Source organism: Ovis canadensis, chromosome 2, assembly GCF_042477335.2.
Source record: "Ovis canadensis isolate MfBH-ARS-UI-01 breed Bighorn chromosome 2, ARS-UI_OviCan_v2, whole genome shotgun sequence".
NCBI lineage: Eukaryota > Metazoa > Chordata > Mammalia > Artiodactyla > Bovidae > Ovis > Ovis canadensis.
The window spans coordinates 160,406,042-160,419,200 of record NC_091246.1 but is presented as its reverse complement, the minus strand read 5'-3'; the positions used below and the strand labels follow the sequence as shown (position 1 = coordinate 160,419,200).

Genomic DNA, 13,159 nt, shown 5'->3' with positions numbered 1-13,159 from the left:
AAATGGGACTTCCCTGCAATCCAGTGGTTAAGACTTCACCTTCCATTGCAGGAGGTGTGGGGTCAATCCCTGGTCAGGGAGCTAAGATCCAACCTGCCTCATGACCAACATACCAGAACACAATCAACAGAAGCAATAAAAAATTCAACAAAGACTTTTAAAAAACTCTCCACATTAAGAAAATCTTTAAAAAACAAAATAACTGAAATGAAAAATACACCATAAATAATCAATAGCAGAACAAATGAGGCAGACGAATAGGTAAGCAGGCTGGAAGGAAGAAAGGCGTAAATCATTGCCATCAAACAAAATTTTAAAAAATAACGAAAAGAAATGAGAACAGAGTAAGAGACCTCTAGGACAACATTAAAAGTACTAACATTTGTATTATAGGGGTATCAGAAAAGAACAGCAAAGGTTCCTAAGAAAATATTTGATGATATAATTGCTGAAAACTTCCTTAACGTGGGAAAGGAAACAATTGCCCAAGCCCAAGAGGGCAGAAAATCCCAGGCAGGATAAACCAAAAGAGTAACACAGCAAAATATACAATAATAAAATTCACAAAAGGTAAAGGAAAAAATACTAAAAGCAATATGAAAAAAGCAACAAATAATGTACAAGGGAACTTCCTTAAGTTTATAAGCTGACTCCTTAGCAGAAACTCTGCAGGCCAAAAGGGAGTGGCACAATATACTTAAAGTGATGGAAAGGCAAGACCTATAACCAAAAATAGTCTGCCCAACAAGGCTCTCATTCAGATTCTAAAGTAATTCAAAAGCTTTACAGACAAGCTAAAGCTAAGAGAATGCAGTAGCACCTAACCAGCTTTGCATCAAATGCTAAAGTAAGCAGAAAAGACACTACTAGAAACAACACATTTCCAAATAAAAAATCTCACTGATAGATCCAAACATAAAGTAAAGGTAGGAAATCATCTGCACAACAATATATCAAAACCAGCAATTGTGAGGAAAGCACAAAACAGAATATAAAAAATACATTTGAAATTAAATGACCAGCAACTTAAAACAATCTTGTTTATATATAGAATGTCATATCAAATCCTCATACTAACCAAAAACTAAAAATCTACAATACACACACACACACACAAGGAATCCAAACCCAGCAATAAAGTTATTAATTACATCCCATGAAAAGAGATGCTTCCAAACTATGGTACTGGAGAACACTATTGAGAGTTTCTTGGACAGAAAGAAGATCAAATCAATCAATCCTAAAGGAAATCAACCCTGAATATTCAGTGGAAGGACTATTGCTGAAGCTCCAATCCTTTGGTCACCTGATGTGAAGAGCCAACTCACTGGAAAAGACCCTGATGCTGGGTAAGATTAGGGGCAGGAGAAGACAGGGGTGACAGAGGAAGAGATGGTTGGATGGCATCATCAACTCATGAGTTTGAGCAAACTTCAGGACATGGTGAAGGACAGGGAAACCTGACATGCTGCAGTCCATGGGATTGCAAAGCACTGGACACAACTGAGCAACTTAACAAGAAGAAGAGATCAAAAGAGGAAGGAGGGGAAAAAAGAACTATAAAAAGAAATCAAAATCACTTTTAAAGAAGGCAACATGAACATGAAAGTAAGCAAAAGTGTTAGTCACTCAGTCCTGTCTCTTTCAACCACATGGACTGCAGCCTGTCCAGCTCCTTAGTCTGCAGGATTCTCCAGGCAAGAACATTGGAGTGGATTGCTATTTACACACTGATAATTACTTTAACTATAAATGGACTAAATGTACCAACAAAAGGACACAGACTGGCTGAATGGATTCAAAAACAAGACCCATGAATATGCTGTCTACAAAAAACCCACATCAGATCTAGGGACCCACACAGACTGAAAGTGAGAAAATGGAAAAAATGTATTTGATGCAAATAGAAACAGAAAGAAAGCATAAACACTCATACAAGACAAATAAACTGTAAAATAAAGATACTACCAGAGACAAAGAAGGACACCATATGAGAATCAAAGGATCAATCCAAGAGAAAATATAAAAGTTGTAAATATATATGCACCCAACATAGGAGTACTCAAATACAAAAGGCAAATACTAATAGCCATAAAGGAGAAATAAACAGTAACACAGTAATGGTGGGTCACTTTGACATCCCATTTTCATCATCAGACATGTCATCCAAGACAGAAAAATCAGTAAGAAAAATCATATCTTAAATGACACATTAAACCTGATAGACTTAATCAATATCTATAGAAAATTCCATCCAAAAGCAGTAGAATACACATCCTTTTCAAGAGTATATTGAATTTTCTCCAGGATTGACTACATATTGGGCCAAGAAGCAAATATTGATAAAATTTTAAAAACTGAAATCATAGTAAGAATCTTTTCTGACCATATACTAAGAGAACAGCAATAGCCTACAAGAAAAAAAAAATGTAGAAAAACAAACGTGTAGAAGATAAACAATACCATATTAAACAACCAATGAATCAAATAAATCAAAGAGAAAGTAAAAATTAGCGCGCTCTCGGAGCCCAGGCCGCCGCCATGTCTTCCGGGGCCAGCGTGAGCGCCTTGCAGCGCCTGGTGGAGCAGCTCAAGCTGGAGGCCGGCGTGGAGAGGATCAAGGTCTCTCAGGCGGCTGCAGAGCTTCAACAATATTGCATGCAGAATGCCTGCAAGGATGCCCTGCTGGTGGGTGTTCCAGCTGGAAGCAATCCCTTTCGGGAGCCCAGATCCTGTGCTTTACTCTGAAGACTGTAGAGAAGAAGTTTGCTGAAGAATGCTTTCAAGCACAAACTGATGAATGACTGCCTCCAAATTTCAAGAAAACACTTCTCTAACCACAGGACTTCTAGATGTTTCACAGGACCTTTCCTGTGACCTAGCCCTTTAGCCAACATTCTACAGAAACTGATGTTTCTACTCAAATAAGGAAACTGGGTGAAGGTGTAGATTTTAAATAATAATGGCCTGATTCTTTGCTGAAGTGCTTTATACTTAAACAAAAACCTTACCGCCAAATATACCAAGATACCCTTCTTTCATTAAGTGAATTACTAGCGTTTCTATGCCTGGAATGTTATGTATGTTTTATTTACTAGATGTTTACATTTTGGGAAGGAAAACAGTATTCTTTGTTTAAAAATTGAATATTTGTTATTTGCTGTTCCCAACTAAGATCTTCATACCATAACAAAATTTGCTCTTTTCTCATGAATTTATAATTTCTAAATGAAGACAGGCAAGTATAAAATTGGGGGAAGAATGGGCTTTGTTAATCAAATGATGTCTTGATTTTTCTAAATGAGGAGATTGTTTCATTTTCAACACTAAGCATGGGATCTGTTTCTTAGCAACCTTGTTTGCAAAGATGAATGTTGTTTTCTGTATGAGACTGCCCCATCCAGTATATGAAGCAGGTTTGATCTTCGTCTTAAGTTCCTCTACTTTATAGGGGTGGTTTTACTTAAAAAAATATACTAAATTATTTCATTTTTAAATGTGATCTACAGAGCATTGCAAATGATTTTTTTTAAAGTAATGTGAAAATATGACAACCTAAATGAATTTTTAATGTCACAGCTGTATTATTTTGATGATGTGCCTTTGATTTAATTTGGGACACTTAAAGGAATACTTAATTTGTGTTTGTTTTAATCTTTGAAGAACTTGGAAATAAAATTTCTGCTTAATTTCTACTAAAAAAAAAAAAGAGAAAGTAAAAATTACCTGAAATAAATGAAAATCAAACTACAGCAATCCAAAATCTATGGGACACAGCAAAATCAATTTTCAGAGGGCAGTTTATAGCAGTACTATCTTAAGAAACAAAATAATCACAAATAAACTTCCTAACCTTTACCTAACCAACCAGAGAAAGAAGAACAAACAAAACCTAAAGTTAGCAAAAGGAAAGAAATCATAAAGATCAGAGCAGAAGTAAATGAAATATAAGTGAACAAAACAAGAGAAAAGATAATTAAACTAAAAGCTGATTCTCTGAAAAGATAAAAGGAGGTAAATAAACTGACTCATCAGAAAGAAGAGAGCTCAAATCAATAAAATTAGAAATGAAAAAGGAGAAATTACAATGGAAACAGAAATGAAAAGAAATTACAATGGACGGGGGGTGGGGGAAGGATCATAGGATAGTACTCAAAGAAACTATAGTACATACCAATAAAATGGACAAGAAGAAATGGACAAATTCTTACAAACATTGAAAATAAAGGTCAATTTCACTGATGAACATAGATGAAAAATTCTCAACAACATACCAGGAAACAGAACCTAAAAGCATGTTAAAAGGATCATACACACCATGGTCAAGTAGTATTATCCCATGGGTGCAAAAATTTTTCAGTATCTGCAAGTCAATCAGTGTGACAAACCACACAGATAGAAAAGTTCTCAACAAAAACTAGCAATCTGAATCCAACAACACATTAAGAAGATCATACACTGATATTTAGTGGGATTATTTATCACAGGGATGCAAGTATTCTTCAATATCTACAAACGAATCAGTGTCATATACCACACCAGCAAATTAAAGAATAAAACCATATGATTATCTCAATAGATGAAGAAACACATTTTAATATAATTCAATATCCATTTATGAAAAAAAGAAAAACTCCAGAAAGTTGGCATATAGGAAACATGTGTTGTTCAGTTGCTCAGTCATATCTGGCTCTTTGTGACCCCATTGACTTTAGCACACTAGGATATCCAATCCTCCACTATCTCCTTGAGTTTGCTCACTCATGTTCACCTCAACATAATAAAGGTCACATAGGATAAACCTGGACTTCCCTGGAGGCTCAGTGGTAAAGAATATGCTGGCCCATGCAGGAGATGTGGGTCCAATCCCTGGTCCAGGAAGATCTCCTGGAGAAGGAAATGGCAACACTCTCCAGTATTCCTGCCTGGAGAATCCCATGGACAGAGGAGCCCAGTGGGCTACAGTCCGTAGGGTTGCAAAGGGTCAACACAATTTAGCAACTGAACAGCAACAACTGAAAAATGACAAACCTAGAGCTAACAGCATACTCAACAATGAAAAGCTAAAAGCGCTTCCTCTAAGAAATCAGGAATAAGACAAGGATGTCCATTCTTGCCACTTTTACTCAACGTAGTTTTGGAAATCCTAGCCATAAAAATTAGAAAAGAAAAAGAAAGAAGTGGCACCAAATTAGAAAAGAAAAAATAAAGCTGTCCTTGTTTGCAGAAGACATGATATTATACTTGGAAAATACAAAAGCTGCTACTAGAAAACTATCAGATTATAAACAAATTTGGTAAGGCTGCAGTTTATAAGATTAACACACAGCAATCTGTTACACTTCTATACACTAACAATAAAAAATCAGGGAGAGAAATTAAGGAAACAATACTGTTTACCATCTCATCAAAAAGAATACAGTATCAGGGAATAAACCTACCTTAGGAGACAAAATATTTGTACCTCAAAAACCATAAGACACTGATGAAAGAAATCAAATGACACAGAGAGAGATACACCATGTTCTTGGATTGGAAGATTCCAATCTCTGTCAAATTGCCAATGGCACTTTTCACGGAATTAAAACAAAAAGTCTTAAACTTTTATGGACACAAAAGACTTTAAATATCCAAAGTAATCTTGAGAGAAAGAAAGGAGCTGAATGAATCAGGCTCCCTGACTTCACACTACTTTACAAAGTTACAATCAAATAATATGAAAATAGTATGAAAATAGAAATGTAAGTCAATGTAACAGTACAGAAAGCCCAGAAATTAACTAATACACCTGCAGTCAACCAAGGAGACGAGACTATACATTGGAGGATAGTTTCTTCAATGAATGGTGCTGGGAAAACTAGACAGCTAATTGTAGATGAAATTAAAACATTCTCTAACACAATACACAAAATAAATTTAAAAAGGATTAAGACCTAAATGTAAGACCAGACACTATAAATCTCTAAGAAAAAAATATAGAGTACCTTTCGATATAAATCACAGCAAGATCTTTTTGGAGCCATTTCCATAATAATGGAAATAAAAATAAACAAATGTTACCTAATTAAATTTAAAAGCTTTCCCAGGAGCTTAGACAAAAAGACAACCCACAGAATTGAAGAAGATATTTACAAATAATGCAACTGACAAGGGATTAGTCTCCAAAATTTACAAATGGCTTATGTGGCTCTATATAAAAAAAAAAAAAAAAAAAAAAAACAGGCAGAAGACCAGAGGAGTCATTTCTCCAAAGAAGATATACAGATGAGCAAGAGTTACATGAAAAGATGCTGAAAGTGGAACTGAAAGTCGCTCAGTCGTGTCCGACTCTTTGCAACCCCATGGACTACACAGTCCATGAATTCTCCAGGCCAGAATACTGAAGTGGGTATCCTTCCCTTCTCCAGCAGATCTCCCAAACCCACGGATTGAACCCAGATCTCCCACATTGCAGGCGGATTCTTTACCAGCTGAGACACAAGGGAAGCCCAAGAATACTGGACTGGGTAGCCTATCCCTTCTCCAGCAAATCTTCCTGACCCAGGAATCAAACTGGAGTCTCTTGCACTGCAGGCAGATTCTTTATCAACTGAGCTATCAGGGAAGCTCTGAAAAGATGCTGGACAGCACTAATTACTAGAGAAAAGCAAATCTAAACTACAATGAGATTATCACCTGACAGCAGTCAGAAAGATCCTTATCTAAAAATCTATAAATAGATGCTGGAGAAGGTGGGGAGAAAAGGGAATCTTCCTCTGCTGTTTGTGGGAAAGTAAATCACTACTGTTCTTTACTGAAACAGTCAGGAAATTCACTAAAAACTAAAAATGGAGCTACCATATCACATAGCAATCTCACGCCTAGGCAAACACCTGGAGAAACACCTGTTGATTTTTCAGCAGAAACTCTGCAGACCAGCAGGGAGAGCCATGATATAATTAAAGTGATCAAAGTGAAGATCTACAACCAAGAATACCCTGCAAAGTTCTTGTTCAGATTTGATAGAGAAAACCAAAGTGTTATACACAAGTAAAAACTAAGAATTCAGCACCATCAAACTAGCTTTACAACTGATACTAAAGGAAATTCTCTAAGCAAAAAAGAAAAGGCCATAACTACAACCAATAAATTTATAAATAAGAAAGCTCATAGGAGGAGAAGGGGACAATAGAGGATAAGATGGTTGGATGGCATCACCGATTCAATGGACATGGGTGGACTCTGGGAGTTGGTAATGGACAGGGAGGCCTGGTGTGCTGTGGTTCATGGGGTCGCAAAGAGTTTGACACGACTGAGTGACTGAACTGAACACTGTTAAAGCAAGATGTGGTAAAGGTAGGAAATCATCCAAAGTGTCATATCAAAACCAGCAATCATGAGAAAAGGACATTATAAATGCAGGATATTGGACATGAATTTAAAATTAAGAGAACAGCAACTGAAGACAATTTATTATATATATATAATATGTACACATATTGGACTGCTATTTCAAAACCTCATGGTAACTGCAAATTAAAAATCTATATTAGATACACACACACGCGCACACACACACAAAGAATCAATCACAAGAAAACAAAAGTAGAAGGGAAGAAAAAAGACCTAAAGAAACTAAAACAATTAACAAAATGTCCATAATCACATGCATTGATAATTAAATGTGCCGGGAGCCAGCGCGGGAGATCCCACTCATGACAAGGTCATGCGGAGAGGCCTGATGGGCAAAGCGAGTCAGGTCTCAAGGGGTCTTCTGTCTGAGCATCTACCCTGAAACCAAAATCTGTCTGTTTACTGTCTGCTATACTATACTATTCTGACATTACCACCTTTTCTCTGGAAAGAGTTAATTCAGAGCTCCAGTTAACAGTCTCCTGCATATAAAAAGAAGGTCTGGTTTAAACCCCTTTGATGGCTTTCTAACTTACCTAACCGGTCTGCCCAGACTTTTTACAACCTGTGAATTGTTTACAGACCCCTCAACCGTGAGAGGCACAAAGCTTAAAGCATCTTAAAGATACAGAGCCTTTTCTAAAAAGCTAAAAATTATATCCGTGATGGGTTTCACTGTTGAGTCAATGACTGCTGCCAGGCCTCCATATTCTTTATCTTTTAGGCACCTGAAGGATATTAATCAATGTAATTGGGATATAGAGAAAGGAATATAGTAGTTTTTGATGTTAGCAACAATAGGCTTTTGAGTTAATAATTTTTCTTTGTTATAAATCACTGTACTTCTTTCATTGTTATAAATTGTTGTGTCCTTGCTATGTAAGAATGTAACTTTATTTAGTGCTTTCTGAGAGTGGCACCAGACTTTGGGAAGAACAACACAAATAAGTTCTCTGGTTGACAGACCCTTATCAGAAAAGAGCCGTAAAATGTTAATTGGCCTTCTGGCCAGAAGATGATGTAAATCACCTAAGACTTATGTATACAACCAGGTAAGCAGAGAGAAAGCCTGGTCTCGATAAGTCAGGGCTGCTGACGCTGCATAATTTTGTATTATCCATTGATCTCTATGTACAACCAAAAAGTATATAAGGCCTTTCCGGACAATAGAGGATGGTCCAGTCACTGGACTGGTTTACCCCGTGTTTTTTCTTACTCTATTTTCTGGCTGAATTCCCATCTGGGGCATGGAGGCTCGCCATGTCTACTTACTTGCCCTGGCTTCTAAGATCCATGAGAGAGAGAGCCTAAGGCGGGGCACCCCCGGCTATTCAAGAGGGCGCTGGTAGCCTAACATGGATGGTGCAAGTTCCTTGTCTTGGAACTGTATTGGTTTTCTACATAAACCAAGTTATTCAGCCTCTTTTCTTCACTAAATTTTCCTACTATACTATTCCTTCCTAATCTCTCTTTATATTTCTAAATAAGTTTTTCCTCGCCATGCCATCCCCGCTTCGAATTATCCTGGATCCATCAGGGCAGGACTCTGGCATAAATGTAAATGGGTTAAATGTTCCAACCAAAAGACATAAGATGCCTGAATGGATACAAAAAGAATACCCCAAAATAATGCTGTCCCCAAGAGCCCCCCTTCAGATCAACTGACACATACATGCTGAAATGAAAATGCAGCAAGTCAGCAGCTCAACTGGTAAAGAATCAGCCTGCAATACAAGAGCTTGGGTTGGGAAGATCCCCTGGAAAAGGCAGTGGCAATCCACCCCAGTCTTCTTGTCTGAAGAGTTCCATGGACAGAGAAGCCTGGCGAGCTACTGTCCACAGGGTCTCAAAGGGTATATGCCCCAACCACTAAGGCCAAAGAAGTTGAACTTGAATGGTTCTATGAAGATTTATAAGACCTTCTAGAACTAACAACCAAAAAAGATCCCTTTGCATCACTGGAGACTGGAATGCAAAAGTAGGAAATCAAGAGATACCAGGGGTAACAGGCAAGTTTTGCCTTGGAGTACAAAATGAAGCAGGACAAAGGCTAACAGAGTTTTGCCAAGAGAACACATTGGTCACAAAATAAAATCTTCATCCAACAACACATGAGATGACTGTATACATGGACATCACCAGAGGATCAATAATGAAATCAGACTAATTACATTCTTTGCAGCTGAAGATTGAGAAGCTCTATACAGTAAGCAAAAACAAGACCAGGAGCTGACTGTGGCTCAGATCATGAGCTTATTTCAAAATTCAGACTTAAATATAACAAAGTAGGCCATTCAGGTATGACCTAAATCAAATCACTTATGATTGCAGTGGAAGTGACAAATAGATTACAGGGATTAGACCTGATAGAGTATGTGAATAACTATGGACAGAGATTCATAACATTGTGCAGGAGGCAGTGACCAAAACCATCCCCAAGAAAAAGAAATGTGTGTGTGTGTGTGTGTGTGTGTGTGTGTGTCAGGGGGTTAGGGTGGGGTCGGGGGGCATGGTCCCAAGATGGCAGAGGAGTAGGATGGGGAGACCAATTTCTCTCCCACAAATTTATCCAAAGATCATTTGAATGCTGAGCAACTTCCACAAACCTTCTGAATGCTGGCAGAGGAACACCAGGCACCCAGAAAGGCAGCCCATTCTCTTCGAAAGGAAAGGAGGTAAGACAAAATATAAAAGACAAAAAGAGAGATAAATGAGTTAGAGATGCAGACCCATCCTGGAGAGGGAGTCATGAAGGAAGAGAAGTTTCCAAACAGTAGGAAACCCTCTCACAGGCCAGTCTGTGGGGCGTTTTGGAATCTCAGAGTGCAAAATAACTAGGAGAAAAAAAAACAAACAACAAAAAACCACACACACACAGAATACAAGCTGCAACTGCCAGCGGAGAAGTAGCCCAGACGTTTGCAGTCCCCACCAGCGAATGGAGGCTGGATAGGGAGGTGCAGGCTGTATAATCAGTGCTTAGGGTAAGGACTGGGCCTGAATGCCCTTAGGACAATCTGAGGGAGCTAACGTGAGATAGCAACACAAACTGTGGGATCACCAAAGAAAAAAAAAAGAACTTGCCTGAAAAAGGCTCTAATATGCAGCCTGGCCTGCTCACAGAACAAAGGATTGAGCTAATAGCAAAGGAGAGATAGCCAGCTGCGTACAGGCCCCTCCCCGCCAGTGGAGTCAGAGAGGCAGGCATGCACAGCCAGAGACAGATGGCAAGGGGCTGCTCCAATCTTGGCCCCAGAAATTACCATCCTCCACCAAACTGTGAGCAGGCTCCCAGTTGCTAACCACGTTTCCCTAGGATCCTGGATGGTTGACATCTGCCAGGAGGGTTGCAGCCTGAGATCAGCTCCCCAGAGGAGACACACAGCACATCTGGGAAACTGAGTGGCCGGGACTGGGGAGGTGATTAAGATGCACGGCCCACCTGGGACAGTCCACTTGCCAAACACCTGGTCGCCTGAGCTGCTCAGACCTGGGAAAGGCACAAAAATGCACACCCAACAGAGACTGTGTCCTTGCAGAGTACCCGAGAACCTAAGTGGCTTAGACCTTGGCAGTGCATGAAATGCAGGGCCCGCTTTGGACAGTGACCCTAGCACCCTGGAGACTGAGCAGTGTAGAACCGGGAAGCACATGCTGCCTTGAGCTGGGGCAAACCCAATGTGCTTCATACACTGCAGGCACTCCACACACATGCCAGCAATACTTGTTTGCAGTGTCCCTCCCTCCCCACAACACAACTGAAGTGAGCCTAAGTAAGTGACCACCTTCGCCCCCTTGCATCAGGGTGGAAATTAGACACTGAAGAGACTCGCAAACAGAGGAAGCCAAAATAAACAAAGATGGAACCGCTCTGGAAGTGACAGGTGCAACAGAGCAAAACTCTGTAGTTAAACCCTGTATTGACTAAGCATTGGAGGGGCGTATAGACCCTGAGAACAAGTACAAGCTGAAACAAGGAACTATCTGGAACTTAACTGACCCCACACTGCCTACAACAGCTCCAGAGAAATTCCTAAACAACATTCTTACTATTATCATTTTTTAATTTTTTAAAGTCCTTTATTACTCCTTTAATTTTCATTTTTAAAACCTACTATTACCTTGCAAAACAGACCCTATTTTTAAAGCAAATTTCATATATACATATTACACTTTTTGTGAATAATTTTGTTTTGTATTTTGAATTTTTTTTTTTTTTTGAGACTCTAACCTCTACTCTAGATTTTCAATCTTTTCTTTTTGGTATTTGTTGTCAATTTTGTACCTTTAAGGAGCTAATCTTCAGTATCCATTTTCATTTAGGGGTATGATTACAGGCTAGACTGCTCTCTCCCCTTTTGACTCTCCCTTTTCTATCCCAGGTCACTCACCTCTATCTCCTCCCTCCCCTTTCTCTTCTCTACTTAACTCTGTGAATCTTTCTGGGTGTTCCAGACTAGGGAGAGCACATGGGGAATTGATTACTGACTAAACTGCTCTTGCCCCTTTTGATTCCCCCTCTTCTCCCTCCTGGTCACCTCTATCTCCCTCTTCCCTTCTCCATGTAACTCTATGAACCTATCTGGGTGTCTCTGACTGTGACCATTAACCTAGATGTTTATCATCTGTACTGTATGGATGGAGAAGTCTTTTTTTTTCTTTTTCTTTTCCTTTATTTTAATTTACAATACTGCATTGGTTTTGCCATACATTGACATGAATCCACCACAGGTGTACATGCGTTCCCAAACATGAACCTCCCTCCCACCTCCCTCCCCATAACGTCTCTCTGGGTCATCACCGTGCACCAGCCCCAAGCATGCTGTATCCCGCGTCGGACACAGACTGGCAATTCAATCCTTACATGATAGTATGCATGTTAGAATGCCATTCTCCCAAATCATCCCACCCTCTCCCTCTCCCTCTGAGTCCAAAAGTCTGTTATACATATTTGTGTCTTTTTTGCTGTCTTGCATACAGGGTCGTCATTGCCATCTTTCTAAATTCCATATATATGTGTTAGTATACTGTATTGGTGTTTTTCTTTCTGGCTTACTTCACTCTGTATAATCGGCTCCAGTTTCAGGATGGAGAAGTCTTGAGGCTACTGTAAGAATAAGACTGAAAGCCAGAGGCTGGAGGCCTGACTCCAAAACTTGAGAAAATCAAACAACAACTGCTTCCAGGGAACATTAATAGACAAGAACTCATCCAAAAGCCTTCATACATACAATAAAACCAAGCCAACAAGAGTCAACAAGTTCCAGAATAAGACATATCATGCTAATTCTCCAGCAAAGCAGGAACACAGCCCTGAACATTAAAAGACAGGCTGTCCAAAGCCATGCCAAACCCATAGACACCCCCAAAACTCACTACTGGACACTTCATTTCACTCCAGAGAGAAGAGATCCAGCTCCACTCACCAGAACACAGACACAAGCTCCCCTAACAAGGAAACCTTGACAAGCCACTAGTCCACCCATAGGAAGCAGGCTCCACAATAAAGAGGAACTATGAACTTCTAGCCAACAGAAAGGGCACCCCAAACACAGCAATCTAAAGAAGATGAAAAGGCAGAGAAATATTCAGCAGGTAAGGGAACAAGATAAATGCCCAGCAAACCAAACAAAAGAGGAGGAGAAAGGGAGTCTACCTGAAAAAGAATTCAGAATAATGATAGTACAAATGATCCAAAATCTTGAAAACAAAATGGAGTTACAGATAAATAGACTAGAGACAAGAGTTCAAAAGATGCAAGAAATAT

The 13,159-nt window shown here is 39.2% G+C and overlaps 1 protein-coding gene across 1 annotated transcript; it reads left to right on the top strand.

Moving 5' to 3' along the window:
- Positions 1-2,520: 2,520 nt before the first annotated feature.
- Positions 2,521-2,993, top strand: LOC138432811 (guanine nucleotide-binding protein G(I)/G(S)/G(O) subunit gamma-10). Its single transcript, XM_069574419.2, has one exon. It carries the CDS (start codon positions 2,542-2,544, stop codon positions 2,746-2,748), a length of 207 nt encoding a protein of 68 aa, XP_069430520.1. The 5' UTR covers positions 2,521-2,541; the 3' UTR covers positions 2,749-2,993.
- The last annotated feature ends 10,166 nt before the right edge of the window (positions 2,994-13,159 follow it).

Excerpts from the sequence above, each read along its gene's own strand:
- LOC138432811 (XM_069574419.2), top strand. The coding sequence starts at position 2,542 with ATGTCTTCCGGGGCCAGCGTGAGCGCCTTGCAGCGCCTGGTGGAGCAG.